The sequence below is a fragment of the Crocodylus siamensis genome, chromosome 2 (genome assembly GCF_052110815.1).
Source record: "Crocodylus siamensis isolate JL-2025a chromosome 2, ASM5211081v1, whole genome shotgun sequence".
Classification (NCBI taxonomy): Eukaryota; Metazoa; Chordata; order Crocodylia; family Crocodylidae; genus Crocodylus; species Crocodylus siamensis.
In genome coordinates this window covers 115,741,621-115,767,870 of record NC_143396.1, presented here as the reverse complement: position 1 = coordinate 115,767,870, position 26,250 = coordinate 115,741,621, and the positions used below count along the sequence as shown (strand labels likewise).

The following is a 26,250-nucleotide window of genomic DNA, read 5'->3' as shown; positions in this document are numbered from 1 at the left end:
TGCTCAGCATGTGTGCCGGGGGTTGCTGACCCCTGCTCTAGACTGACTATTCTGCCTCCCTTGTCTTAACTGTGCTTATCACCATACAGTTGACTTTTCTGCAGGGACTAAAGTAAACAAGATATTAAAAACTTTAGTCTTCTCCACCATGCCCATCTGTTAACTTCCCCTCCCTATTCAGACCTTCATGGATGCAAGGAACTCAGGTGTCCTTCTGCATGTAGGCAAACTCCTAGAGGTGAGACGGAAGTTTGTGAAGCACCCACTTAGTGGGAAGGCTGAAGTTACAGCTGAGTTCACTGGCTATTTTTACAGCATTAGAACAGTAAGAGTATGCTGGTTTCTTGCTCATTTTCCAAGTGCCCTTTTATGAAATAATTTGTATTTGATACTTATTAAAGTATCCATATAAGCAGGTGGAGTTCACAGCTGCTCCATACAGAATAAACACACTTAATTTGCTCCATACTGAGCTCTAATCTACGATTTGCCCGTACTATTAAACCTAAACAGCAACAAGATGTACATTGCAGCCTAACCTTTCTCCTTACTGGGGCTGTTCTTTGCATTTCCCTGCAGCACCCTGGTATCTAATGCTCTTTGTCCTATACTCTGTCAAATATGGGGACACTTACCCTGAACACATATGCATGGTCCTGCATTCCTGTATGGACCAACAGCTGCCACTCTACTACAGACTGTTTTAATATCTAGTCAATGAGCTTATGGCCTGAGCTATGCTTCTCAGGCATGGCTTTGAGCTGCACAGCCCCACTGGAAGCTCAAAACAGCTTCCTGTGAAAGCATCCTCCTTCTAAGGGTGCGGTGTGGGCTCCACTCCAAGTCCCCCCCGCCAATGCCTGAGGAAATGGCTCTGTATACTTGCTAGGGGTTACTGCCACGTGGCAGGAGTGCACCTTGTGCTCAGGGGGACACAAGGCATGGGCTTTTGCTCTGCTGTGAAGCAGGAGCACAGAGAGGAAGTTTTTCTGCCTTCTTTGTACTTCTGCACAATCATGCAGGGCCTGGACACAATCTAATCCAATGTCATTCAATAGCTAGCTGACAAGAGAGCCAGTGCTCCTATGAGATTCATAATGGAAAGTTTCCCTAGAATTCTTCTCTGGGTAAGTATTCCTCCTCCTCCTCAGAAATTCAGTCTTTAGAGTTGTGAACTCTGAATCTCTTTGATCCATAATGGCTCTGGTTAAATAACAGGTCTTTGGCAGGGAACCTGCAGTCCCCTACAGCAGCCTGCCTTCCCTTAAAAGGAACTGTCTGGGAACCCCCTCCTCCCAAATACCATTCCTGAGCTGTTTTCATAGCACAGAAGTGGAGGCTGTAGGACTACTGCTGACTATCCTATTTAACTTGTTCATTTGCCCTAAGGGGTTCAGAGACAGCACAACAATCCTGCTGTGAAGAGTGGGGCGGGGAGGATGACTGTCCATTTTATAAATAAAAAGGCATAGAGATATGTTGCAACTTGCTCAAAAGTACACAGCAACTTACTGGCACAGCCAGGCATATGACCCAGTGATCTGCCTCCCATTTCCCAGGTGCATTCTCCAGAATACACTGCCCGGCCCCTACCTGTTTTTGCAATGATTAACACAAACAACCACAATATGAGCAATCTGTGATGAACACACAGTCATTTTTCTTGAATGAATACTGAACTCAAAAAACAAACTGTCTTATGTTATTGAGCTACTGAACCACTTAAGTGCTTCTAACTTTATCTTCTGCCCTTATTGCAGGCTACAGTACTCAGTTCAGTTTCTGGTTCAGAAGGGTCCTTTGTCAAACACCTTACCTCATAGAGCTGTAAACAAATGGCATCTATGAATCCAACCTGCATGCTAGGGATCTTATTTTTCTTCTCTCTGTTCATTAGATCCTGAAATCATAAAGCAATTTAGTCAGCTTTCATGGAACACATACCAAGTAAATCAGCTCTATAGTAAAATGAATGAAATAAGAAAATCCATGGGTCAGGTTGGCACTATCCAATCCAGCAGCACTTCAAAAAGCACAGGAGGCTCAGCACAGAAACGTAGAACCACATTATGTTACAACATAGGAGCTTGCTTGGATGACCAGCCTCAGGAAACCTTTTTCCTCTGAGGCCAGAGAGTTGGTGGGGTTGGAAAATCTACTTGTTTGGGGTGGGATACAGGTTGCACTGCTCTTTAAGACTTCCCCTTCTGGACAATTACCATATTTTCTTGCATACAGCACACAACTACTACCCCAAATAATTCCCCACAAAAGCTGTTTTGTGTATTAACCAGGGAAGCTGATTTTTTACCTATGATAGGACAATTTTGCTGTCTGTTAGGGCTTTTCCTGTTTCACAGCTCTTTAAATTCTCTTCAAGATCATAGGTCCATGACTGCCATGGAGACCAGTTTTTAGCAGCTGCTAGGGTTATATTTAAGCAGGGAAAAGAGAGTGGATGATCTGAAGATTAGGCTCTGTCCCTGCTCTCTGCAGCCATAACTCTGGAAAAATATTTCTTCTTAATGCCTTTCAGAAATAAGGCTTGTAGTGTACTGGGAGAGGGGGACACGTGTGTGTATGCAAGACAATACAGTAGTTTAGTAGCGGTGTCAGTTACCTTTGAGAAATATATGTTCTTTGTGTCAGTAGCCTAAAGGACAGACAGGTATTTGGGAACCTAGCCATTAGTTGTCAAAATGGTGAGAAAGGAGCTGGGTCTATAGATCATAGACTTGCTACTGCAAGTATAATATTTGAAGAGAAAGAAAGGAAGGCCCCACTGACAGCAATTACCTTGAAAGTAGGTGTGCTCTCTTACTTACTGTTGGCTCTATGTTGAGTTCCTTTCTTTCTTTGTCTCCTTGGTCAAAAAATTCAGTAGCTACAAGCTCAGCTATCTGCAAAAAAGCAACATACCACATCTGTGAGTTACAAAAGCCCTGGTGATACACTCTCTGTGCAGAGCCAAAACAGAAAACTTAATTGCAGGACATCTGCCCTTAATGACAAAAGAATGAAGTCCTAAACCTGATAGGCTAATGAGATGTCCTGAACTGACTTCTCAAGAGGCCTATCTGTGAAATCTTTAGTACTTGAACCATGTTCTCTAAATCTGCTCAGCCAAGTAGTGAAATGGCAAATGAAACATTTTGCTTGGATGAAATTATTTTACTAAACTAGGTCTATTTTAATCATCAAACACTAATATTTTACTATAAGGAGATGTAACTGAAACAAGTGGCATTTGTTGGACATTAGTTCTGAAACACTGGGCTTAGCAGTAAATAGATTTCAGCCGTGGCTGTGAAGAACTTCCAGAGGGCTTGCTCCTTATGTTGTTGCCACTGACTTCAGAGAGGATTCACTGACTACATATCAAGACAGAGTTGGACCTAGCAAGTCCCAGAGGCCAAGAGCAGATACACATTTGCAGCAGTTCAGATTCCACGTGCTTCAGTGCTGTACAGATGTGTTCCTTCCCCTGACCCTTCTCCTGGAGCACTTAAAAATTGCTGTGATGTCATGCAGTAGACATGACCTCCAAGAAAGAGCTGCAACATGGTTTTCCTTGGTTATCAGCATTGTACATCACTCGGCTCACCTCCCTGGATGGGGAGGGAGGGACAACAAATGAGTGCCCTCTTGTGTACTTAGTGGGTCTTCAACACCTCTAGAGACTGGCTGAGAGGCATACATGGAATTTTGTTTTCCAGCCCTCCCTGGAGATTATGTTAAGGGGGGTGATGAAGGGGAAATGAAGTGCTGTGGGCCATCAAAAGACAATGGAGCCTTTTCAGGAAGTGCTTCAAAAATGCTCCTCAGTCTTTGCAGATCATTTTGAAGTGCTTCTTTGACCACACATGCCTGCACATTTGCTGTTTGGAGGGCTTCAAACACACTTGGAATGCTTCAAACAATATGTCTGTCCAAGGCCAGAAGCTCCTCTGAAATTATAATGCTTTGCACTTGTCCACACCCTATTGTCCAAAGACTGCTTTATATAGGTTAACAAAGGTAAATCTCACAACCATCCTGAGAGACAAGGATTACTTTACAAATGGGTAAAGTGAATATTAAGAACTATTTTTGTTTTAAATTAGAGGTTACAACTAGAATTTTCAAAAGTGACTAGTGATTTGTGCACTTGGGTTTTTGTGGGGCCCTAATCTCTTCCTTTCAAAAATTACCAAGTACACACCTTAGGAAATTCAGGTCCATTCCAGCCGAGAACCCCAAAAAAGCTGAGAACACCCAACCTTGCAAATCACCAGTCCCTTTTCAAAATATTGACATGCAGGTCTAATTAACATACACAGTTACCATGTTAAACTGAAAGAAACAGCATACAATGAGTATCTAGTAAGATAATTCATGATTGAAATGACAATAAACTTGCATACAAATGAAGATCTTTCTGAAAATTTAATTCTGTTCAGAGCATCACAGCATGTTAGCTGGAGAAGTAATTACAATCCAGAAGAACTGTGTCTGAGACCTGCTCACTGACTACCAGACAAAGCTTCTGTTACTAATGCTTGGTATAAAACTAACCTGACTGTGTGCTATTGCCTTCTAGTAACACAGAACATTTGGGAACAAATGAAAACTGTACAGTTACCTTCTACTTACTGCCACATAGACTGATTCTGCAAGATGCCCAGGGCCTTCTCCAGCCAAGTGCTGAACTCCTTTAACTCCCACACTGAGCACCTTGCAGGGCTGGTCCCTAAGGCTTCATCCTCTACCAATACCTTTCCAAGGTGGGAGGTTTAAGGGATCTAATCTGAATAACCAGCACTTAGTAACTCTTAAATAAGGCATATACCCGTTGTTGAACTGGCCAGGGTTTTGTTATTGCTGACAAATCACAGGCAGTCATCAACATTGCTCTGCAGAAGAAAAGAAAACCCATGATGTGTTGCAACATGAAACTCATGTAACATTAAAGCAAGATGCTAGTAATTAAGGAATCCAATGATAAAATCAAAGTCAGAAAAGCTGATGAAAATACAGGAAAATTATAAAAATAATCTTCAGAGGGGACTACATGGATGGGGTTTGGTAACAAGGCACTCTGTTGTTCTCCTGTGTCAGCAGACCCAAGCAAATCTAGATCATGTCTGTTGAGAGTAGTCCATTAGCTGTTGATGGGCCCACATAACGTGACCTGGTTGCAGTGTATTTGCGACTGAATGGGTACCACATTACAAAAATCATTGTCATCATTGATGGTAAGTAGTAACTTTGCTGTCTATTCCAGCAGGAAGGCCACTGAACAAGTCTGATTCCTAAAGGCTGTGCCTTCAAAGCAGGGTCACAGCACACTGATGAAGCTGCCTAGGGATTCAGCTACATGGCTGAGGTAATTCAATGTGCCTTTCAGACTCATTGCTTTCATGAAAAATGAATATGTTTCAAAACAAACAGCTCTCCCTGAATCTTTAGGATACTGATTTTAACAGTTCGCTGCTTTAGGACAATGCACCCCCAGCAAAAGAACATTTTGATACTGTGTCAGGAATCCTGCACCCTTTAGGAATAATAGAAAAGCTTATATAACTTTACAAGTCACCCACCAGTGTCCATTAGACAAGCCCTTGCAGCTCTTTCAATAATATTCAGTTAGGCATCCATTCACTGACCTCTTTGGCTTGTGTCAGCTTGTGTAGGCCTGGATCTCATAGTCCTACAGTGGTGCTACTGAAATGTGCAGCAGTGTGGCATGGAAAATCTGACAAACGATAGCACACAGTATGGCTTTTAAACTTCTGCCATTAACTTACAAAAATAGCTCTTTCTGCACAGGATCTTCCCAGTCAAACTGCTTCTTTCTTAGAAGTTCAAAAAACTCTCCCCTTCTCCTTAAAACAAGCAAAAACAAGAAAAAAAGAGTTCATAATTGGGCCAACACAATTCAAACATCTGACAGGGGCTGGTCAGCCAAATTTGCTTCTAACTTACTTAATGTACAGTGCCAAGTCTGTGGCAAGAATGGCTTGTTTTATCATTTTCAAAGTGGCCTTGTATTCTTCAATAGAAAGGCTGCTGAGAATCTGGTTTCCCTTTACAAAGACAAAAAGAGGAATGTTAACAACCAAATATGTACATGTCAACAATTTATTACATCTCTACTTAAGTTCTGAATTGCTCTCGGTTGTTTTCTTGTAACGGCTGGCTTTTTCTTCCTCTGCTCTCTACTGCAAATTCCCTGCAAACTATATTGCAGTATATTTGAATATTGGCCAAAAGTTCCAGGAACAGTATTGTAAATTATTATACAGTGGAATCCTATAGTATTTTTAGCAGGCAGAGAACCAGAGAAGCAAAGAGACTTTAAGTCTATCTCATTCCAAAGAGTCCCTTGGCTACAAACCACATCCTAGAGTTTCCTTTTCTTTTTCTGCAGTAAAGAGGCTAAGGCCGATTCAAAAATCATGGCTTAAGAACTTTGCAGCTTAAGTATCATATGGCAAAAAGCATAAAGAAGTCATTCCTTTATAAAACAACACAAACAAAACATTTCATAAGAGATATGCAAGAACAGCAACCCACAGCAAAATCAAGGCACCCTGGGGATGAGGATAGAGGAATCTGTCTCTATATGTTCCTTGCTTTTGTCAAACCTGCAATACCAAACAAACCGTATAAATACGCAGTTTCACTCTCACTGTGAATGCCAAACAGCTGGTTTTCCAGTGAAGAAGCAAAATGTCACACATTGTATGTGTTTATTTCTGGGGCTTTGTTCAAGCTTATCTGTAGCCATGGGATATGTCACTTTTTTCAAACTGATTTGGGCACATATAAGCATGAATCTTCCTTAACATGTGAGCAACATTTCTGGCTCAGAGAAGCATTTGTTACTGATTACAGTGTGTCAAAATTAAGGCTTTTTATTTTGTTTGGTCCAGGAAAGCAGGTACTCAAAATGAGACCAGCAAAGCTGCCCTTGTCAAAGTTGCCCTTGAAAAGGCCTAGTTGTCAAGTGGGACTGATTTCAAAATATTGTATTTGTTTTCTTTACCCAAAAAGGAATGAAGCTCTTTTGAGAATGTACAATGCTGGGAATCTATCCAGAAACTAAAAATACAAGCAAAACAAGCTAGGGTTTCAGTCAAACACATAAAGAAAGAAGCCATTTACCGGACTATTCAGGATCATCAGGCACTGATCAAAATGGTGATGCTCCATGATGGAGTGGCAGTAGAGCTGAGCCAGGGGATGTTCACTTCTGAGAAGTAAAAACATCACATTGGGAAACTGAGAAATTGAGTCAAATGCATTCACCATTCAGCAGCATTTGCCAGCACAACTCACTCTGCTCTGTGTCAATTAACCAGCTCTCCCAGTGCTCCTTTCTTGATCCATTGTCTGTTCTCCTTCTTCCGTGTGACTGGTCAAGCAGAACAAACACATTCCCAGAGACTCACAGGGGAGCACAAATGCAAAAACAATGCAATTGCTTTGTCAAAGGCTGACAGCTCTAGCATTCTGGGTTTTAGAGGCCATTAATACACAAGGAATAAGGAAATAATGTAAGAATCTTTAAGGGACAGAATTATGGAGTGACAAACAAAAAGCAATAACAAAGGGCAATGAGACAGAAAACTTCAAGGGGAATTTTATTTTAATATTTGGTGATTTACACAACTGCCTTTGTTTACCATGTGACTTTTAGTCAGCCCTCTACAGAGGCTGCTCTTCTGTAAGTTCAGGGAATGTGCACAGCAAATGGCAATACAGGCTTCATAAAAAGTCCACAATGGAAAAGCACCTGTTGTTACCTATGGACTTTGGATCAGGACCTCTAGGAATCAATGCCAACTGTTTCCTATTTTGCTTGTAATCCCCTACCCACTCTCAGGTTTTGTATCTCATTGTGTTCCAACATAAATGCCTTGATTTATCACGAGCTAGTTACTGAGGAATTGTTCTGTCCCTGAGTATCAATGAAAAATCCATGAGAAAATGCTGTGTGGGGGGGGTGAGTAACAGCTTTTACTGTACCATTCAAAGTGGCAATAGAGAACAACACTAATTGCTTGGATGCAAAGTTTAAACCCGTTTCTTAGTTTTGGATATTGAACTTGTGGCTAGTGGCTTGAGACAAAACATGGAAATTCTTCTTTGGAAAATTCAAAATTTCCTCCTTCTCCCTCATTGCATAGCGATGTGATTTGCTTCTATTACTACAAATCCGCTATTTTTTACCTATATTAACTCCTGTGGTACACCTCTCTGATGTCATCCTGCTAGCTAAGGGCTAGTCAGGAATCACCCTCTAGCTTGGTTTACTGTTGATCCTGTACTCAGCTATCATATGATCCTGCAATTGTTTATGTCTGTGCGTGATCCTTAAATACACAGTTTCATGGGGATTTTTACATTGCTAAGAATAACTCATGAATTAGTGGTTGCAGGATTGAGCCCCTGTAAACAACACTGCAAACAGGCATATAAACAAAAGGAACCAAGAGCAGAAAAAATGGGGGGAGAATAGACAGATGGAGCAAGAAAGGGGAGATACAAGAATGGAGGTCCTAGGTCTCAGTGGACTGGCTGGTCAAGCAGCTCCTTGGAGACCAGGGCAAATGATTAGTAGAAGGCTAATGGGTGAAGTTAGCATTAGGATTGGAGCCAGTGCATCCTGGGTGGCATTCAGGCTCCACTGAAATTTATGGCAAAACTCCTCACAGTTTCAGTGGGGCCAGGATCTCGTTTTCAGAGTACATCATGGTTAGAAGAGACACGTATCTGAGAAAAGACATGAATTATTTCCCTAAACACTGTACCAAATTAAGGCTTACTTGGCACTTGTAGACTAGAAAGAGGGACCCAATGGTGGGAATGAACTCTGGGTGCCTATACATGAGCCAGGAGGCTGCTCCAATGCACTGCAATTACATTAATTGACTCTGCTGGTGTAGTAATTACTGCCAGCCAGCCTCTGCGTCTTGTATATCAGTGTCCCCACACTTCAAAATGGTGGTGGGGGTGCTTCACCTAAAGCTTATTTGCCAAGCTTTAGATAAAGCACCCCTGCCACCATTATAAAGCAGAGGGGCACTTTAATTGGAGCGGCTCTCGGAACTGCTCTAATTAAAGCATCTTCATAGCCCTCCACTCCCAGAGCACGTGTAAAAATGCCCTCAGGTTCTGAACAAAGTAGTGCAACGATGCTTCTGTTAGGCCAATAGGCCAGGCCCAAGGACACCACTTCTTTAAGAACACAATGGTTTGATTATGTAGCTTTCTCTCACTGCTCTTTACATATGGGTTTGGAAAAAATGCTGTGCATCTGCCAAGTGATCTTAAAACACAGTCCACTTCCTGTAATTTTTGCTACCAGGACCGTTCTCTGTATTTTTTAAAACGCCACTGCTCAAGGAAGAAAAAACTTATGCCAAATACCACTTTCCCCGCCCCCAACAAACAAAGTAGAAAGGATTCATACCTGGACAATATTTTACTTTTAATTTGGTCTCCACCAGCCCAAATTACTTAAAAAACAAAATGCCTGGAATTGTTTTTAGTGACAAAAACATTATTAAGTTGTAATGGCCTCTGCTTTTGTGGCATGGGTGAATGTTGGGTTTTGCTGTCTATGACTTTTTCCCAGGACATTTTTAAAAGAAGATGACGCATCTCCAGATGTTTTCCAGGAAATATATTTTTAAATAAATAAAGCACAAAATAGCGAGATGGCTCCAATCACTTTAAGCTTGCAAGTTACTGGATTCCCCCATCTGGGGACACAGGAACATCACTGCTCCAGATTTTTAGTCTTTTTTGTTGTCATAAATATCATGCTAAAAATAATTTTGAACCCAAGTATTTGAATGTAAATTGTCAACAAAAGAACTGAAACATCTGGACTTAAATATTTTCTTTTATTTTCTTCCTTTGCTCTCAGTGTCCTTCCCTCACACATGCCTTCCCTCCCATATGAGCTACCTTCATAGTACCTTACTCTATACAGGGAGTAAGGTATCCTACACCTTTCCTTTCCAGTCAGCCTCAAAGCCAGTCACCAACTTTGCCAGAAATATACCTCCAGAAATGTACATTATATGTTTTTTGCAAAGCTGGTCAGGATAAAACATTGCTGCCATATTACTGCAATTCTTTTATAACTATTTTTCCTAATCAAACTATTTAATTAATGAATAGTAGTGTTAGAGTGGTGTAGTAGCCATTATGGTCCAGGAATTATGTAAGAGGCATGGATTTTTTGGGGTGATATCTTTTATTGGACCAACTGCATAGCTGGGCTAAAGTTAGACAAGCTTTCAAATAAGACCTGAAGAATGTGTTGTATTCAAAAGCTTGTCTAACTTTATCCCAGCTATGCAATTCATCCAATAAAAAATATCACCAAAGGAATCTTTGTCTCTTCATTAATGAAGTAATATATTGAGCTGAGAGAATTATTTTTAGGTGAACAGTAAATTTACTAAAAAAAAAAGCAGCAGCAGTTTTGGGGTCAGCAATATTACTCATACATTTGGGTTGAAACTTGCCACTCATTTTGGCCGAAATAAACAGGGACAACATTTAAGAAAGAGTAAATGTTTTATTTTAAAGACTAAGCAAAATATTCTGTTCCAAAACAAAAATCCCAATTATTTTTAAATAGCATGTTTTGACTTTTGAACATGCTGAAACAATAGCTTTCATTTCAAAGATGAAATTTAAAAGTCCAACTTTATTCTTTTTTTAAAGAAAGCGTTTTGGGCTGACCTGAACTGCATTTTTTTTATTTTTCAGTTCCCTTCTGAACAAAGAAATTCATCCTTCACACAGCTCTAATAATTAGAGGGATCATCTGTGGCTCACTGAATAACAGCAAAGCTTCCACTGACTTCAATGATGAAGACCACTCCAGTGATTAGATCCCAGCAGATAAAATGTCAAAAGTGCTGAAGTCACTAGACAGCATTAATGAGAAGGATGTTCCTTTCAGTGAGATCTATGCTTCTACATGTTTAAATTAGTTTTGAAAATGTGGCTTGTACTCCCTACGACAGTTTAGTCTTTTGTAAGCCCTACCTCAGCGTCTAATATGAATCGATGTGCTAATATCTGGTGTGTCTATATCTGGTTAACACTATGGATATGCCCACACCATCCGAGCAGTTCCTCAGGGAGTAGCACAGTCAAGCATGGCACACTTGCTCTGTGCACACTGCCTCCCAATATGAATGTAATATAGCCATCTTAATACCAATAGAGAGAGTGAGAACTTATTGTTGCTTAACCAGCACTGACTAGGGAGTGCATCCATAACATGCACAGGACAGGCATGTCATGCTTTACAGTATGACAGAGTCCCCAGAAGGGTCCTCAGGCAGTACAGCTGTGCCCTTAGTCACCAGTCTCTCATTTTTTAGTAGGTTTTAACATCCTATGATAAATTTATTCCTTTAGACTTTTCACAATCATCTTACATAAACTGTGTATCTAGTTTGGTTTTATGTTTTTAATTGGCATTTTCTTTTAACTAAATGTATACATTTTAAATGCCCTAAATCTGTTTTAGCCTATCTGGCATACAACAAAGTCAGGGAAATGGGTATAACTGGTGGGTTAAAAGTATTGAATCAATGTGCATCTTAGAGTGAAGGTACATGGTACACTTTGACCATACTAGGGGCTCTTAAATCATGAGCATCTGCACATTAAAGCTCTTTACCTCATGCAGAGTGCCCTCCAAAAAGCTCTAAGTCATGCCACTTCAGGTGAGGGTTAGCTCTGGGCTGTGCTACCTAGGATGTGTTAGGGTAACTTAGACCTGGTTCATGAAGATAAAAATGAGCATTTACCAACCTCTGTCATCCCAGAATGCACTGTTCCCAGCTCCCTTGCCACCCCCTCAACTCCTTGAGCAGGGATACAGCCCAAGTGTCCTGGCTCCAAGGCAAACCCCTGCTCAACAACTCTCTAGCCACAAGGCAGAGCAGCACAGGCCAGAAATAGTATTAACCCTTAATGTGCAGCTGCTCACAGCACATTCTAACTTTAATACTACATAACACCTCACAGATCTAGTATGGTCAAAATGTAACATGTAAAATCACTCTTATACTCCACCTATCCTACCACTTTCATATTCACTGTATGCCTATACGACAATTCAGGGCTATGCAGAAACACACAAGCTAGGACTGAATGAATGACTTCAGATACCAGAAGCATTATAGGCAAGTTATCATGCTGCTCCACATAGGCTAATAATAATTTAACTCTGATTCTCAGCTACAGCCCTGATTCTCCAAGTACTCATGTGGTACACTATGAGAACACAATGCTGCTACCAGTATCCAAGGTCACTCAAAGCTAGCTTGGCTATTTCTATCCAGCACTACATTTTGCTGGGTAGATATACCCCTATACTGATTTGCAAAACGTATTAAGTCACAAACTAACTCCCTTTTATGTGAATTGGCAAGGTTTTACTGTATTTAATTTTGTAGTTTTTGGTTTTTTTATTTTAGTGAAATAAGAAAATATGTTTGTGTTCTTCCTTTACTTCAAAGGAGATTTGCTTACCTCTGTATGTAAGAGTTGTTCACCCCTCTATGATCCAAATCATGGCTCAGTGCTGCTATCAGCAAAGCAAGTGTTTCTAGATCAGTCAGCTTGCTCTGCACATAACAGAAAATACAAGAAAAAATGTGTTTGCTTTGAATTTGATATTAATGCATGATGTCTTTTCTTGTCAATACACAACCTCTTGAGCTTTGACATATGAACATAAATTTAATCACAATAGGACAATTCCTTCCCTTACGTAAACTGCAATATTAAAAACCGGATTAAATGGTATAAAGCAGCCTTTACATCAGTTCTTACAAAGCAACCTTCATTATATCTCAGTGAAAGAGGACAATACCATTCTAAACATTGTTTTTAAGAAGATGGGAAACTGAGACAAAGGATGTCATGCCCAAAGTATCCAGCAAAGTGGTGACTTTGGAACTGATCCCTGGTCTCATGAGCCCTAGTCCTCTGCCCTCTCCGTGAAGCAATGCCCCTTTTTAGCAGCTAAAGAATCTATTATTTTAATCAAAAGGTCAACACAGAATCAACTCATTTATAACACATTCTTTTGCAGGAGTACTTTGCCAAGAAGTGGGAGTTATAGCTTCTCCCTGGCCACTTCATATTTCCAACATTGTTTAATATAGATAATAGAGACAGAAAGCTTACTTGGCTAGTGACCAGATAATATTGAAAAAAAATCTCACTCTAGGCCATTTTAGACTCCAGAATCCTTTTGCTTCTTGTAAATTAGGCTGGCAGGTATTCACAATGGACAGGAATACAGCAATTATGGAACACACAATGGGAGCTAAGAAGGTTCCTAAAACAACTTGCACCTGAGCTATTAAGGTCAGAGATCACCCACACAGAAAACCTATGCACAAAGTGAAAGTGACATGCCTAGTTTTTTGCAGAATGTATGAGAATACTAGCTACCCTCTCTTCTACTCAGTATTAATTTTGGATTTGGTTCCACAGGAAAACATTCATCTATGTTCTCAAATAAATTACTGTATTCACTTGAATCCAAGACAAAGTTCCCTCTCCACCATTCATCATGGGGAAAAAAGCTCCTCATCTTGAATACAAGTTGTGTATGTGTGGGGGAAGGGGGGAGGGTAGAGTCAGAGCCACAGTAGCCACCTGCCCCCCACATCTGCCTACCCACTGCAGCCTTTGCTCCCTCCCCGTTACTCTCAGGCATAGATCTGGCTCTGGCTCCATTCACTCCAGGGGCAGAAAGCACATTAAAACTTGGTCCCTGGCCTAGCCAACCAGGAGTGGTACAGCTCTGGCCTCAGGACACTGTTGTAGAAGTGTGGCCCTGCCTGCCACAAGTGAGAAAATGGAGCTGGAGCTGCATCTGGTTGGGGGGAGTAAGGAAGGGGGCAGAGGCTGTGGGAGGAAGGGGACAGCGGAGGCTGTGCAGAACAGTGTGGGGCAGAGGTTGCAAGGAGTAGATAGGCAGGCTGTAGGGGAGAAAAGTTGGGGGCAGAAGGCAAGGGGGCTGCCTGATCCCCCTAGCTCCCTGCACCCCAGCCAATGGTTTCCTCATACAGCAGTTGAGGGGGGATGAATTTAAGATGACCCTCTTATAATTAGATTCTGTACCTGGAAAATTATAGCAAATATATATATGAATTTTCTTGGTATAGAGTCTAATTATTTGGGAGTCATCTTAAATTCAAAGTTGCCTTGAATTCAGGTAAATATGGTACTGTCAGATGGCACAAGCCATCCTGTGCCAAAGACAAAGACTCTTGAATAAATATGGAGGAACAATGACATTTTTTAGTTTCATTGTTGAAGCAAAAAACAATTCAAGTCAGGTGAAGTGGAAACCTTACATACACATCTATATACATACATATACATATATGCACATACATATACTGTAGAATGCCAGTTAACGTAGCTTTTAGTAACCAGATACCAGTGCTACTCTATTAACTGGAATGTCTGGCTGGCCGAATGCATGGTGCGGGGGGAGGGAGGGGGGTCGGTGGGGACCTGGACGCGGCAGCCACCACCACCACCACCCACCACCCTGAGCTGCTGCTGCTGCTCCACATGCAGCCACTGCCACCCCCACCTCCTGCCACCCCTCCCCTGCTCACATCTGGCTAAAAACCACCGTCTTAGGTAACCGATTTTTTTGATAGCTGGCACCCCCCCTAACCACCACACATGCCGGATAACAAAGCTTTTACTGTACATACACACACACGCACACACTCTGAAAAGTTTCATCTCAGGAAAGTCGTTCTCCTGCTGCCAGCTATGATGTGTTTACTTTTGGGGTATTTAATTTCCTGTCAACAGTTTTTTCCTCTGTTTTAATATAAAACTAAGTCAGTCTTGAAATGAAATTGCCCCTGTGAAATGAAGGACTAAAAGGCTTGCTCTAAAGAAATATCAAAAAAGGAACATTGCAGCACTTCCACAAATGCCCCCTCCCCTTTGGTTAAAAGTAGTTGCTAGATTTTAACTGAATTCACAAATAGTTTTGGTCCAGCTGAAACTACATTTCGCCCTCTACATTTTTGTAGCTCTCTTCCAAAATACAAAAAATTGTATGTTGGATACTGTGAAGGAAAACAGTGTAAGAGGGACACTCTTCTGTACTTTCTTGACTGGGGTAGGATACAAGCAGGCACTAATAAAATGCCATTAGCTGAATTAAATAGAAAGGGCATGATCCTGTAGATCAGTAGTGTATATAACATTCACCCTGGAACATCATGTGGGATCAGGCCCATGGTAATAATTTTTAAAAAGTTATACAGCCAGAATGTGAAGTATTCATCATGGACTTCAGTGGAGATACAGCAGAAGGACATAGTTCTTACTGAGATCACAACTCAGCCTATTCAAGTGTTACTGTATTTGGTGAACTAAGAAGGTCTTAAAATGAAAAATGCCAAACATACCTGAATTTTACCTGATCTCAAGGCAGCAAACATACACTGGGCTGTATTAAATGCATGTCTCCAATTGTGATATGCAACATTTTTCCGATAATTTTTCTTCACACTTAAAATCCATCTGCAAAGAACCTGTAACAAACAATTCAATGTAAAATACACTACAATTTTATTCTTTTCACGCAGAAAAATGAATACAACTATATTTTGTGGAAATTTTCCTCTTTCCTTATTCGTTAGTAAATTTCAGAAGGCTGTGTTATATACTGAAACATTTCTTTAAGAGTAGGCATAAAGAAAATTAACTTCCCAAATTGCCAATTTGATATGTTTGCCAATATGATATTTTTTTCTATTTGGTTGACACCTGTCCATGAATAAAAGCAAGGAAAAAAGGTGCATTTCAGATGCCCTGCTGCTAAATCTAAATATAGGAATTCAACTCTTCAGTGTGTCACCTCCGTATTTCTGTTTCCTATAAAGACAATTTCTAGTGAATTAAAAGGCTTTCTTAAGGGCTGGCTGAGAAAGACGTTTGGAAAGTAAATGTGAGTTCAACTGTGATCAAAACATAAAATGAAATTTGGAAGCATTTAAGTATATTAAAGACTTTTTTTTAATGATGATGACCATATTTCCAGTATTATTACTAAGGAAAAAGCAAACATGTGCTGGGTACTTTACAGAACAAAATTAAAGTTATGGCCTGGCCCTAGGTTTTAGTTGCTTAAAAGTGAAAGTCAATGGGCCTGATTTTCTATTGGTGTAACATCATTGTTTTGATGTAACTGGAGCTATGCTGATTTATACCAGGTGAGGATGTGACATCTGTTTGTTTAAAGGGGTTTTAGTAGTCCTCTGAAATGGTCAAGTTGATAGCAAATATAATCAACATCTTGCATCCCAGGAAAAAAAAAGAGACACACACAGAAAAGAACATTGCCAGCATACTTTAGCCTATTGGCTAGTAATAAAATACATTTTGGCTTTTGATTTTGGGGGTTTTATCATGGAAAAATCAGAGCTCCCCCTGCCCCCTTTTGCTCATTAGGGTGCAGACCCCTCACTCCCAACCCACAGCTCCCCCACCCCTTCTGGTACCCCTCACTCCCCTCTCACAGCCCCTATAACCCCCCACAACCCTGCTGGAGGGGGCCCCCAGCTGCCAGGGCTATGGGGCCAGGGACCCAGGTCCATAGCCCCCTGGCCCCCTGCAGCAGTATCTGGGCCCCAGGTGCTACCCATGGAAGGTGGCAGCTGCTACAGTGGAGTGGAGCACAGGGCCTGGCTCCTCCTCCCCCATGGGTGGCACAGCCTTAGTGGAGCCCATTGTGGGGTGTGGATGCAGGCTGCCTGCTTCAGGCTTGGGGCTCCTCGCCCTCCTGCCCTCCCCCTGGGGCCTCCACAGCACAGTGACTGGGACCCAGCTTGGCAGCGCAGAGAGGAGCAGAGTGGAGTTGGGTGAGGAAGCTCGGTGCCACCGCTGAGACCTCTGCACCGCCACGGTGAGGCACCCCCTGCACAACTCTGTGCTGCCATCCCCATTGCTGACAAATGGGCAGAAGTTGCTTCATCAGAGTTAATGAGCAACCCCTGTGCTCTGATCAGACAATAGGTCTGGCTGGTCGGACAGGGAACGGCTTGTGGGGGGATAAAAAGACTGTCTCTCAGGCTAGAAGAAGGGGCAGTCTAGTCCTTAGTGAGAAGAAAGCAGGACTCCCAGGCAGACCGTGGTGGTATCCCAAAGTTCAGGAAAGGCAGCCCTTGTGGGTAAGGACAAAGGAGGTTTTTTCCCCCCCCCTTCTCTCCTTTTTACCCCCTGGGTGGTCCAACAAAGGAGAAGGATTAAGTTCATGTTGGTTTTAGTTGGGAGCACCCAGAGGAGTGGATTTAAGTTGGATTTAAGTTAGAAAACACTAGAGGACCAGAAGCAGCTGTGAGGGGAGGTGGAGGCAGCACTGCACACGCATTAAAGCGCTCCACAAGTCTAGCTCCTTGTAGGCAATGTAGTAATAGTGTGGCCATATCTATGAGATACTTTAAGTGGGCTAATCAGCACTAGTGAAAGATAGGACCAGTTAGTCTGCCCCCATACAAATTAACTCACCTACAATACCATGTAAACACAGCTACGCTGCTGTTAGTTTAGGAGCAGACAATGAGGAGCAGGGTGGCATGCTTGAAGATGTTGCTGATGAGCAAAATAAGTATACCATGTGGATGTGACCAAAGAGGACAATTCATCACTGACTTCTTTCTAACAACTATTCATACTGAAAGACTTATGTCCCATCCCTCAACTTCCTCTTAATCAGAGAAAACAAACATAATACTTTTAAGGTCATGCTTTCCAAACTTCTTACTGTTCTCATTGCTTTCTTCTATGCTTTTCCTAAAATGGGATACCTAAAACTGGACATACTATTCCAGCTGAATCTTCAGCAAGACCAGGCAAAGTGCAGCAATTGCCGCCCATGTCTTACAGGCAACATTTCTTGTAAAGCATCTCAGAAAAAGATTTGGCTTTCTTGAAACAACATCACATTGTTGCATCTTATTCACTCTGTTATAGTATCATCCCAGTTATTTTTCATTTCATGATTCTGAATGTGGTTTCTCCAATTTAAGTGCAGTATTTTGCACTTATCTTTTTATTGACTTTAATCTTACAGATTTGGGCCATATCTCCAATGTATCAAGATCATTATGCATTCTGATCCGGTGCTCCATAGCATCTGCACATATTCTCAGCTTGGTGTCACCCATTAATTTTATAAGTGTATTCTCTATTCCATCATCAAAGTTATTAATGAAAATACATTTAACAAAGCTGAAACCAGGATAGGCACTTGTTATGATGCCAAATAACATGTCCTCCCAATCTGACATCAAGCCACTGGTAAACTACTCCTTGAACCTAGTTTTCAATTTGCACCCTCGGAAGGGTGATAACAACGTTATCTAGACTCTGCTCCCTTAGTTTACCCTTTCAACATAGTACAGTTCTGTAGCATCCATACCTCATGTTTCATTTGGAAATTTTGCACCAGGTTCAGATCTGTGAACATTCGAATTGTACACAGTGTTGTCTCAAAATCTGAAAGCTCAAAGTCACTGAAGTTGAAGTCAGTCAGGTTGAGAGACTGTGCAGATGGCACTACAGCAGCCTAGAAGAACATAAATGAAAATGAATCGAGCAGTGACAAATCAGAGAGTATGCAGTACTCGTGTCTTTTTGCATCAGACAAACATCAACACACTGAAAATGTCACCTTTGTGTTAAAAGCTGGTGACTACACCCTATTATTTATCAGTTTCTTTGTTTAACATTAATTATGTTTGATTCACAGAATTAAGGCAACAGGTTTACCCTTACCCTGGGCTTTTCTTCTGTTACCTATATATGCTAGGGTGACATCATGCCACTGATTTTGAAAAGGTTTTAGTAGCAGTCCTCTAACTACCTATAGTAAGTATGTGTAAATGGTGATTTTTAGAACAGCAAAAAGGTACCTCTCTAACACAAAGCCCTTGTCAAATTCCTACCAAACATTTCAGAATCATGAGAGCTCAAAAAAGAAACAGATGGAAAAAATACTTTTCTCCCAAGTTCATTCTCAGAAGCGGAGAAGTGGCTAGACCCATTCTCGCTGAGACTTTAAACAGAAAGAGAAAAGTAAAGTGCCACAAGGCAGATAGCAAGCACGGAAAATTTCAGCCTGTGCATGTGGTTAAAGTTCAGCAAAGTTATAAGCAGCTGAAAACAGGGGACTATAAGAGGAAGTGTCAGGCTAGTTTACGTACAGATGTCCCTGCCTGCTTTATTTACAGTAAAAGAAAAAAATCTAATGCACTAATTCATAATATTTTAACAGTAATCATATAATATACTCTTTGTTCAGTAAGGTATGTGCCAAAGAGCATTTTCTCTCTTATCTTCCAGACACATACTTGTCCTGTCCCTTCTCTCATTTCTGATTTAGCTTAGATTTAGATTGTACGGTTCTGTGTGCAGGACCTGTCTTTCACATTACTCAGCAAGCCACATACACAACTATAGCAAAGCAAACACATGGAGAGCCAACATTATAACCCTGGTCTGACCTTTGAGATTCAGCCTATGAAGTAACAGATGTGTTTTTCTTGGGGTGTTATTGCTTTTACACTAGAAGTGATTTCTCTTTTTAATAAAAGACTCTTAAAAACTGCTAGGAAGAGGATCATCCAAACTACATGACTCCTTTTATCTGATTCTGTTCAATCCTATCCTTTGTCCTATACATTCTTCAGCATCAATTTTAGATGCCACAAAGCCAAACCTCTCTCCTTTGCTCATGACACAGAATCCAAGCTGACCCACCACAGGCTTAGTAAACATTTCTCCAGTGACCTGGAAACCACATTCTATTTTCAGATCTGCTAGCTACCACAAAGTCAAGATATCCAATACCACATGTTGTCACATTAACATTAATTACTTGCAACACGAAGAAAAGCAGCTGACACCGCTTTCAATAATCACCTCCATTAATAGGAGCTTGGTTTGGTAATCATCATGTTATCGTATACTCTCATTATGTCACATTACAGCCAGGATTGATTGGGACAATCTGGGAATCTGCATAGAGCTAACAAATTGTTTGACACCGGGAACTCTGCATAATGTCAGTCTGTAAAGTCCAGATTTTTACTACCCTGCTGTGTTTTGCTCCCCTGCTGAGCTAAGACTTATAGGTGGTAACAGGAGAAATTCTTGTACCTTGCTCAAGGTAGGTTGTTACATTTTTATGTTCTTCCGTTTAAATGGCACGCTGTCATACAAAAAGATAACTGTTGCCCACAACACCAGTTTTTGAAGTATGAAATCTAGGGGGTAGCAACAAAGAACTGGACCACATGGTTGGAGACTTGGATCATGTGGCAAAGGGTGTGGCTGGACCTCATCAAGCAAAATGGATCAATCGCTATCTGTTGAATAGTGGAAAGGCTCTGATAGCAGCAATGAAAGAGAGAAGGACAGGAAGTGGAAGATAAAAATGAAGATTAGACCAGATTAGAAGCAGAAAGTTGGTTGCAGGAGCAAAAGGAGATTATATTGCAGAGGAGAAGCTGTGGAAAGAAGGAAGGAACCTGGATACTTTAAGTCAGAGTTTAAAACCTCTGACCCAACCCCAAGAATTCACAAGAGGGGTGAGGCAGCTGAAACGAGAAAATGTATTTAGAGGCTTTGCTGTTTTGTCTTGATCTCTCTCTCATGATCTCCAAACTAAAGAGTAATTGTGGTACAAACCTTTGCAGAGCCTGTGCCGATGTGCTTCAATTACTGTGGGTCCCCGAAGAGATGGACTGCAGCCCAAAGTGCCCACAAGTTTAGAACTCTGAGAAAGGGTGAGCTTAAAGAAGGGTCGGGCAGGAGTCAGCAGCTGTCCTGGGGGCAAAGGGCAGGTCCCACTTTCAGAGCTGAAAAAATAGTCTATGTCCAGAAAAGCTAAAGGAAAGAAGAAGTGTATGCAACTGCCCAAATTAGGGAGAGTGCAAGGACAGCTGGGTTCACTGAAGCAGCATCCAAACAGCAGCCTGATGAGCATTCAGAAAGGAAGCTTTCCTAGGGCTGTGACAACGATCAGTTCAGTTTCAAAGAATGAGAGATATTCACCCAAGCGAGCACAATCACAGACTAAAACGTGGCCAACTACCTCTCTCCAGAATGGAAGACTGTATTCCAAAGAGGGAGTAGGTGTCCATACCAATCATAACACTACTTGTAATTGTACAACTCAGATCTTTCTCCTAGTAGAAAGGATATCTTTTAACGATCTCAATTCAGCTTTATTCCACACAACTTTTTGTACCTTTTCAATGTTATTGCTGTACTTAAATCAGGAATACCGAATCATGAAGCTAAGGTTATGGAACTGAGATAAAAAAAAAAAAATAACCCCACAACTATACATTATTTGCCTTAAGGTGGATCTAAAATGAAGGAAACAAAGTTATGTCCCACTTTGGGGGCCAGTAGAATATTCTCCAAGGGAAATAATCTAAAGACACAGGAAACCTAGGCTAGGGACAGAAGTTACACATAAACTGGTATAAGCAATGGGAAAGCAGTTCAAACCTGTAACACAATAACGCTAAGTAAAAACAATCAAAAGCTGGAGGCTGAATCAATTTAATCTTCATAGGTTAGTCCAAGCCACTTAGATTGAACCAATAAGCAAGTGAACAGATATTCACTTTTGATTCCAGAAATGCAGCCACATGTCTGCAGTGGCCCAGGCCAGAAGCTGGGGGTGCTAAAGCACACCTCAACTGGAGCAGACAAGGCTAGCCCATCCACCCTGTGAGGGGGAATTTGTGTGGGAGGCACAAAGCATCTTGGGTTGCTGGGGGCTGGGAATTCACTTGAAACTGGAGGGATCTGGGACAGAAGTTCAATGAACTGATTTAACCCAATCAATTAAGTCTGATACTACATCCATCCAGGTTCATCTTAAACCAGTTTCAGCCATTTTAAAATAGTTTATATGCACTGAACTTTTGTCGTATTACACATCTGAACCAGTTTCTGATCACTTATACCAGTTTATATGCAATTTTTGTCCCTAGGCTAGAAGTTCAGTGCACATAAACTACTTTCAAAACCAGTTTAAGATAAACGTAGATGGACGCATACACACATACAAAGGCAACTTAAGTTAAGCCATGTTGCAGTGTACACGTGTACAGCTCCTTGACATGGTGGTAGCCATCTTGTGAGCTAAGACAACTTGACTAATACGACTCAACTGTCAGAGCATACACATGTATATAAAACAGAGTCAACTTAAATGCAGAGGAAAATTATACACCTCAGAGCTATATTATCATGAGTCAGCTTAAAAAAGTTAAGTCAGCTTAACTGTCACCAAGTCAGTACTCTGTGTATGTACCCAGACTGAACTGATTCAGGCTAAATCACTTGATTGAATTTCTGTCCCAGATCCCCTCCAGTTAACTCATAGTCCCCCACCATCCCAAGATGCTTAGCACCTCCTCAGCAAACCCCACTTTGCAGGTTGGGTGGACTAAACTTGGCCCAAGCTGTCTGATCCAGCCAAGGAGGGAGGCATGCCTTAGCACTCCTTGGCTTTTCGTCTGGGCCATCGCAGACATGCGACTGCATTTCCAGAATCCAAAGTTCACTTGCTTATTGGTTCAGGCTATGCAATTCAGGCTAACCTGCAAAGATTGAATCAATTCAGCCTTAGGTTTTTTGAACTGTTTTTTTTACTTTAGCTGTAATAACTTCCAAGTGATGTAACGCTGGGGTGTTATACATGTTCTCACAAGCCAGATTCAGCCTACAGAACCATTCATCCAACAGAAGCTGGGGGGCATGGCCTACCATGGAATTTGGGGTCCCTGGACCCAGACAGCTGTAGTGATCAGCAGCAGCCACCTGGACTTGTGCTGCTGCCTAAATGGAGCTCCACACTGCTACCTGAATGTGACCCCACTAAAATTGCTGCTGGCTTGCAAATCCAGCCCAGGAGGAACCCCTGTGGTTAATTCTAGGGCCTACAGTGAGTTTGATACTCTTTCCGTAGCATTTTTAGTGTTTTCAGCTACACATACAATGATTTAATGAACTAGGAGCCACTGTTTAATTTTGCTTTCATTAAATCACCATGTTCTTCCACCTCCAAAGTACTGATAAAACAGAGATTACATTCATTCATTCAAGATGGTGAAGGTGGGATAGTAATTCCAAAGTCAGTGGAATATTATGATTCTCTGCACTGGAGCTTGTGCTCTTGTCCCCGGTAAAACAGAAGACATTTCAGAAAGACATTTAATTTGTCTGGGGCCATACTAAAATTGGAGGATATTATCCTGACTGTGCAAAGGGGTAGACAGGATATAACCCTGACCGTCTGCTTGCATGTTTTTAAGAACGCCAAATGCAATGTCTTACTATATCACTGTCGCTGCCACTGGGTATTGACCCTCAGAGGTACAGAAAGCTCTTTCAGCACCTGGGGCAGAGGTGGTGATGGGGAGAAACGGAGTGGGGAGATGCAGGGAGAAGAGCAGAGTCTTACTTTCCCAAGCTCTGTTTAGTTGGTGGCAGATGCTACTGTTGCGGTTGCTGCTGTAGTAGTGTGGGCTTGGGCAGCTGAAGCTGAGGAACAGGCAGCAGCAAAGACTCCCTGAGGCAGCTCCTAGTGTCCTGTTCATTTCCCTGACCTCTCCGGTGCAGGACTTGGCCTCCCATAGCAAAGCTTCACTGGGGTTGGAGAGGGGACATCATTTTACACACACTCTCCTCCAGATACACTACTGGCATAGAGCTGCACCTGCCATGGCAAAGACTCCTGGAAGGAAGTGGTCATACTGGTAGTACCTCTAAATCAGTTCCCAGGGCTAAGGCCCCACTCGCCTCCCCCTAGATACACTACTGCTGACCTCCCCCCACATCTATATAAAGTGAAGTAAACACTAGACTTTCATAACCAGATCTTCCATGAGGTAAAAGGGTAGATGCACACAGTGGGAGCTCAAAAGAACGTTTGCCCATGCTCATATCCTGACCTCTTCTATAATTTATCTTTTTTGCTTCTGGTTTTGCTGCCTACATAGAAAAAGAGTACATTTCATTCAAACTGAGAGATAGAAACCCCAATCTTCCAGCTATACACACCTTACAGACCTGAATTTCAGTTCCCAGAAACACCAGAGACTATTCTCCCCTTTTCTATTTCATGAAAGCTATGACACTTGTTATCATTTTAATCTTGATTCCTAGTCTACACCACTACATCTTTTAAAACCAGCACTAGCTTCCCAACTGACCATTTCTTCCATTTGACTGTGCTTTGTTTTTTTGTACCATGGGAAAATTACAAAAGAGCTTGTCATAGAAGAGTACCTACTTTTAATGCCCTTTCTGAGCATAACTGCACTGTAACAAGCTTACTATGTGAGTAATGCTTACTATATTTATTTAAGTACTGCAGTAGGGCCTGGAAGTTTGACCAGGGATTTCACCACAAAAGACTTGTTAGTCTATGAAAATGGCTACCAAAAAGCATATCTGGCAGTGACAGCATATGCCTGAGTTCAGAAAGAAACCTTCTTCAGGACAATACCTAAACACATGCTTAACCTTAACCTTTCAGCTTGTCTTTAAGAAGAACACTACAAATGCAGTCATTAATGCCATGGTTTTCTCAGTCAGTATCTTACACAGATTACAATTAAAAACAGAAAAATCGTTTTAACCCATAGACTGAAATACACATTCCTAACAAAAAAACACGTTTTAGTAACAGATATTCAACATTAAAGTTAAAACTAGGTCTATAGATTACCAGCCAAACAAAAATGTACTATTTATCTTGAGAGTTGTTTGACCCTGATTTTTCCTATGCAGCTGCTAAGGCCATGAATGTACAGAAACACCAGATGGCTTCCAAAAAATATGATAGATATGATAGCAGGAAAATTTTCTTACATTTCCTAGTGCTTCACTCTGCTGTTAAAAACATAAATAAACAAACAAAAATGTGTCCAAATACAATAGAAATGGTAGATGCTGGCTATAGAGTTTTAAATAGTAAGACTGGTATTCATCCTAATTTTAGGGAACAAAACTTAAATTCATACATCAGATAATGGACTGCAAGACCAGATTTAATTTCTGAATAACCATCTGTAATCATTTTAGATTAAAACCTCCACTTAGTGACTGTTCTAGTTGTCAGGTTAGACATATTGCAGAAGTTTATATCTCCAATACATCATCTTACTGGCTGGCCTATAAGAAGTGGAATGGTTCAATCAAAGATAATAAACATGAATATTCAGTGTCAGACACATGCATGAATATATGCTAAGGCTCAATTAACAAATCTCCTATGACATACTACTGGCACAAATGTATCCAACAATGAAATCCTGCATCTTTTTATTAGGACTTTTATTGTTGTGGAAGACATAGAAAATGACAACAGAATTAAAGGGGATCATCTCTGGGGGGAAAGGGAAGAATTTGCTTTAAAGAAGAGATTTCTGACATTTAGAGAATCTTACCTCTAACAAGCAGATTTCCGAGGCCAAATTTAGGCCAAGTGATGCTATTGAAAACGAGCTGTTGAAAACATAATGTACCACAACTTTCACTTTTGACCTATGTCTTCCCCTGCTGCTGAAAACCAGTGAGGAATAACGGCATCTATCATGACTGGTTACTGTCAAGGCTGCAATGCTTCCTCTCCTGAGGGAAGAGGCTACCAGTTTCCCTTAAGGAAGCTGTTGTGTGGGTGTCACTCAGTTCACCTCCCCACACCTCCAACCACACACCTGATTTGCTATACTGTTAACCTGGCAGTGGCTGACCAGTATCTATTCTTGTCATTTTTGTTTAAGATTCTGAGAAAAAGTCGTGAGCAGGCAAGTCTGAGCTTCTAGGACTTCCAGATCTCCTGAACTTGATCACTGACCTGTTTACATGCAGAGCACAGAAACTGTTTGTTTGGGCAGATGAACTAAGTGACAAATACCAAGTGTCCACACTGATCCCTCAGCTGCCTTTGTTATGCTAATCATGATACTATTTGCATGCAAAAATTAAAGAGTACTTACTGATGGGACTCGCCCTTTAATGGGTGACTCTTTCCTGAAAGGTCCCGCATGCAGTTATTTTCAAGGAAATCTTCAGTGACAAGGAAAGTCTTATGCAGTATTTCACAGAGCTCTCTCTCGTGCCTCTTCTTGTTCAATGTGTAGATGAGTCAAT

The 26,250-nt window shown here is 41.3% G+C and overlaps 1 protein-coding gene across 5 annotated transcripts in view; it reads right to left on the bottom strand.

The window, feature by feature from the left end:
* The window catches only part of PDE5A (phosphodiesterase 5A), a 112,355-nt gene that overhangs the window by 9,955 nt on the left and 76,150 nt on the right, over positions 1 to 26,250 (bottom strand). For all 5 annotated transcript variants that reach the window (XM_090036634.1, XM_090036630.1, XM_090036631.1 and 2 more), the window contains exons 12-20: positions 18,491 to 18,637; positions 15,477 to 15,602; positions 12,553 to 12,647; positions 7,147 to 7,234; positions 5,965 to 6,065; positions 5,787 to 5,864; positions 4,829 to 4,892; positions 2,826 to 2,900; positions 1,817 to 1,900 (exon numbers count right to left, since the gene is read on the bottom strand). In XM_090036634.1, the coding sequence (XP_089892760.1) occupies positions 1,817 to 1,900; positions 2,826 to 2,900; positions 4,829 to 4,892; positions 5,787 to 5,864; positions 5,965 to 6,065; positions 7,147 to 7,234; positions 12,553 to 12,647; positions 15,477 to 15,602; positions 18,491 to 18,637 (858 nt within the window). The remainder of the gene's footprint in view (positions 1 to 1,816; positions 1,901 to 2,825; positions 2,901 to 4,828; positions 4,893 to 5,786; positions 5,865 to 5,964; positions 6,066 to 7,146; positions 7,235 to 12,552; positions 12,648 to 15,476; positions 15,603 to 18,490; positions 18,638 to 26,250) is intronic.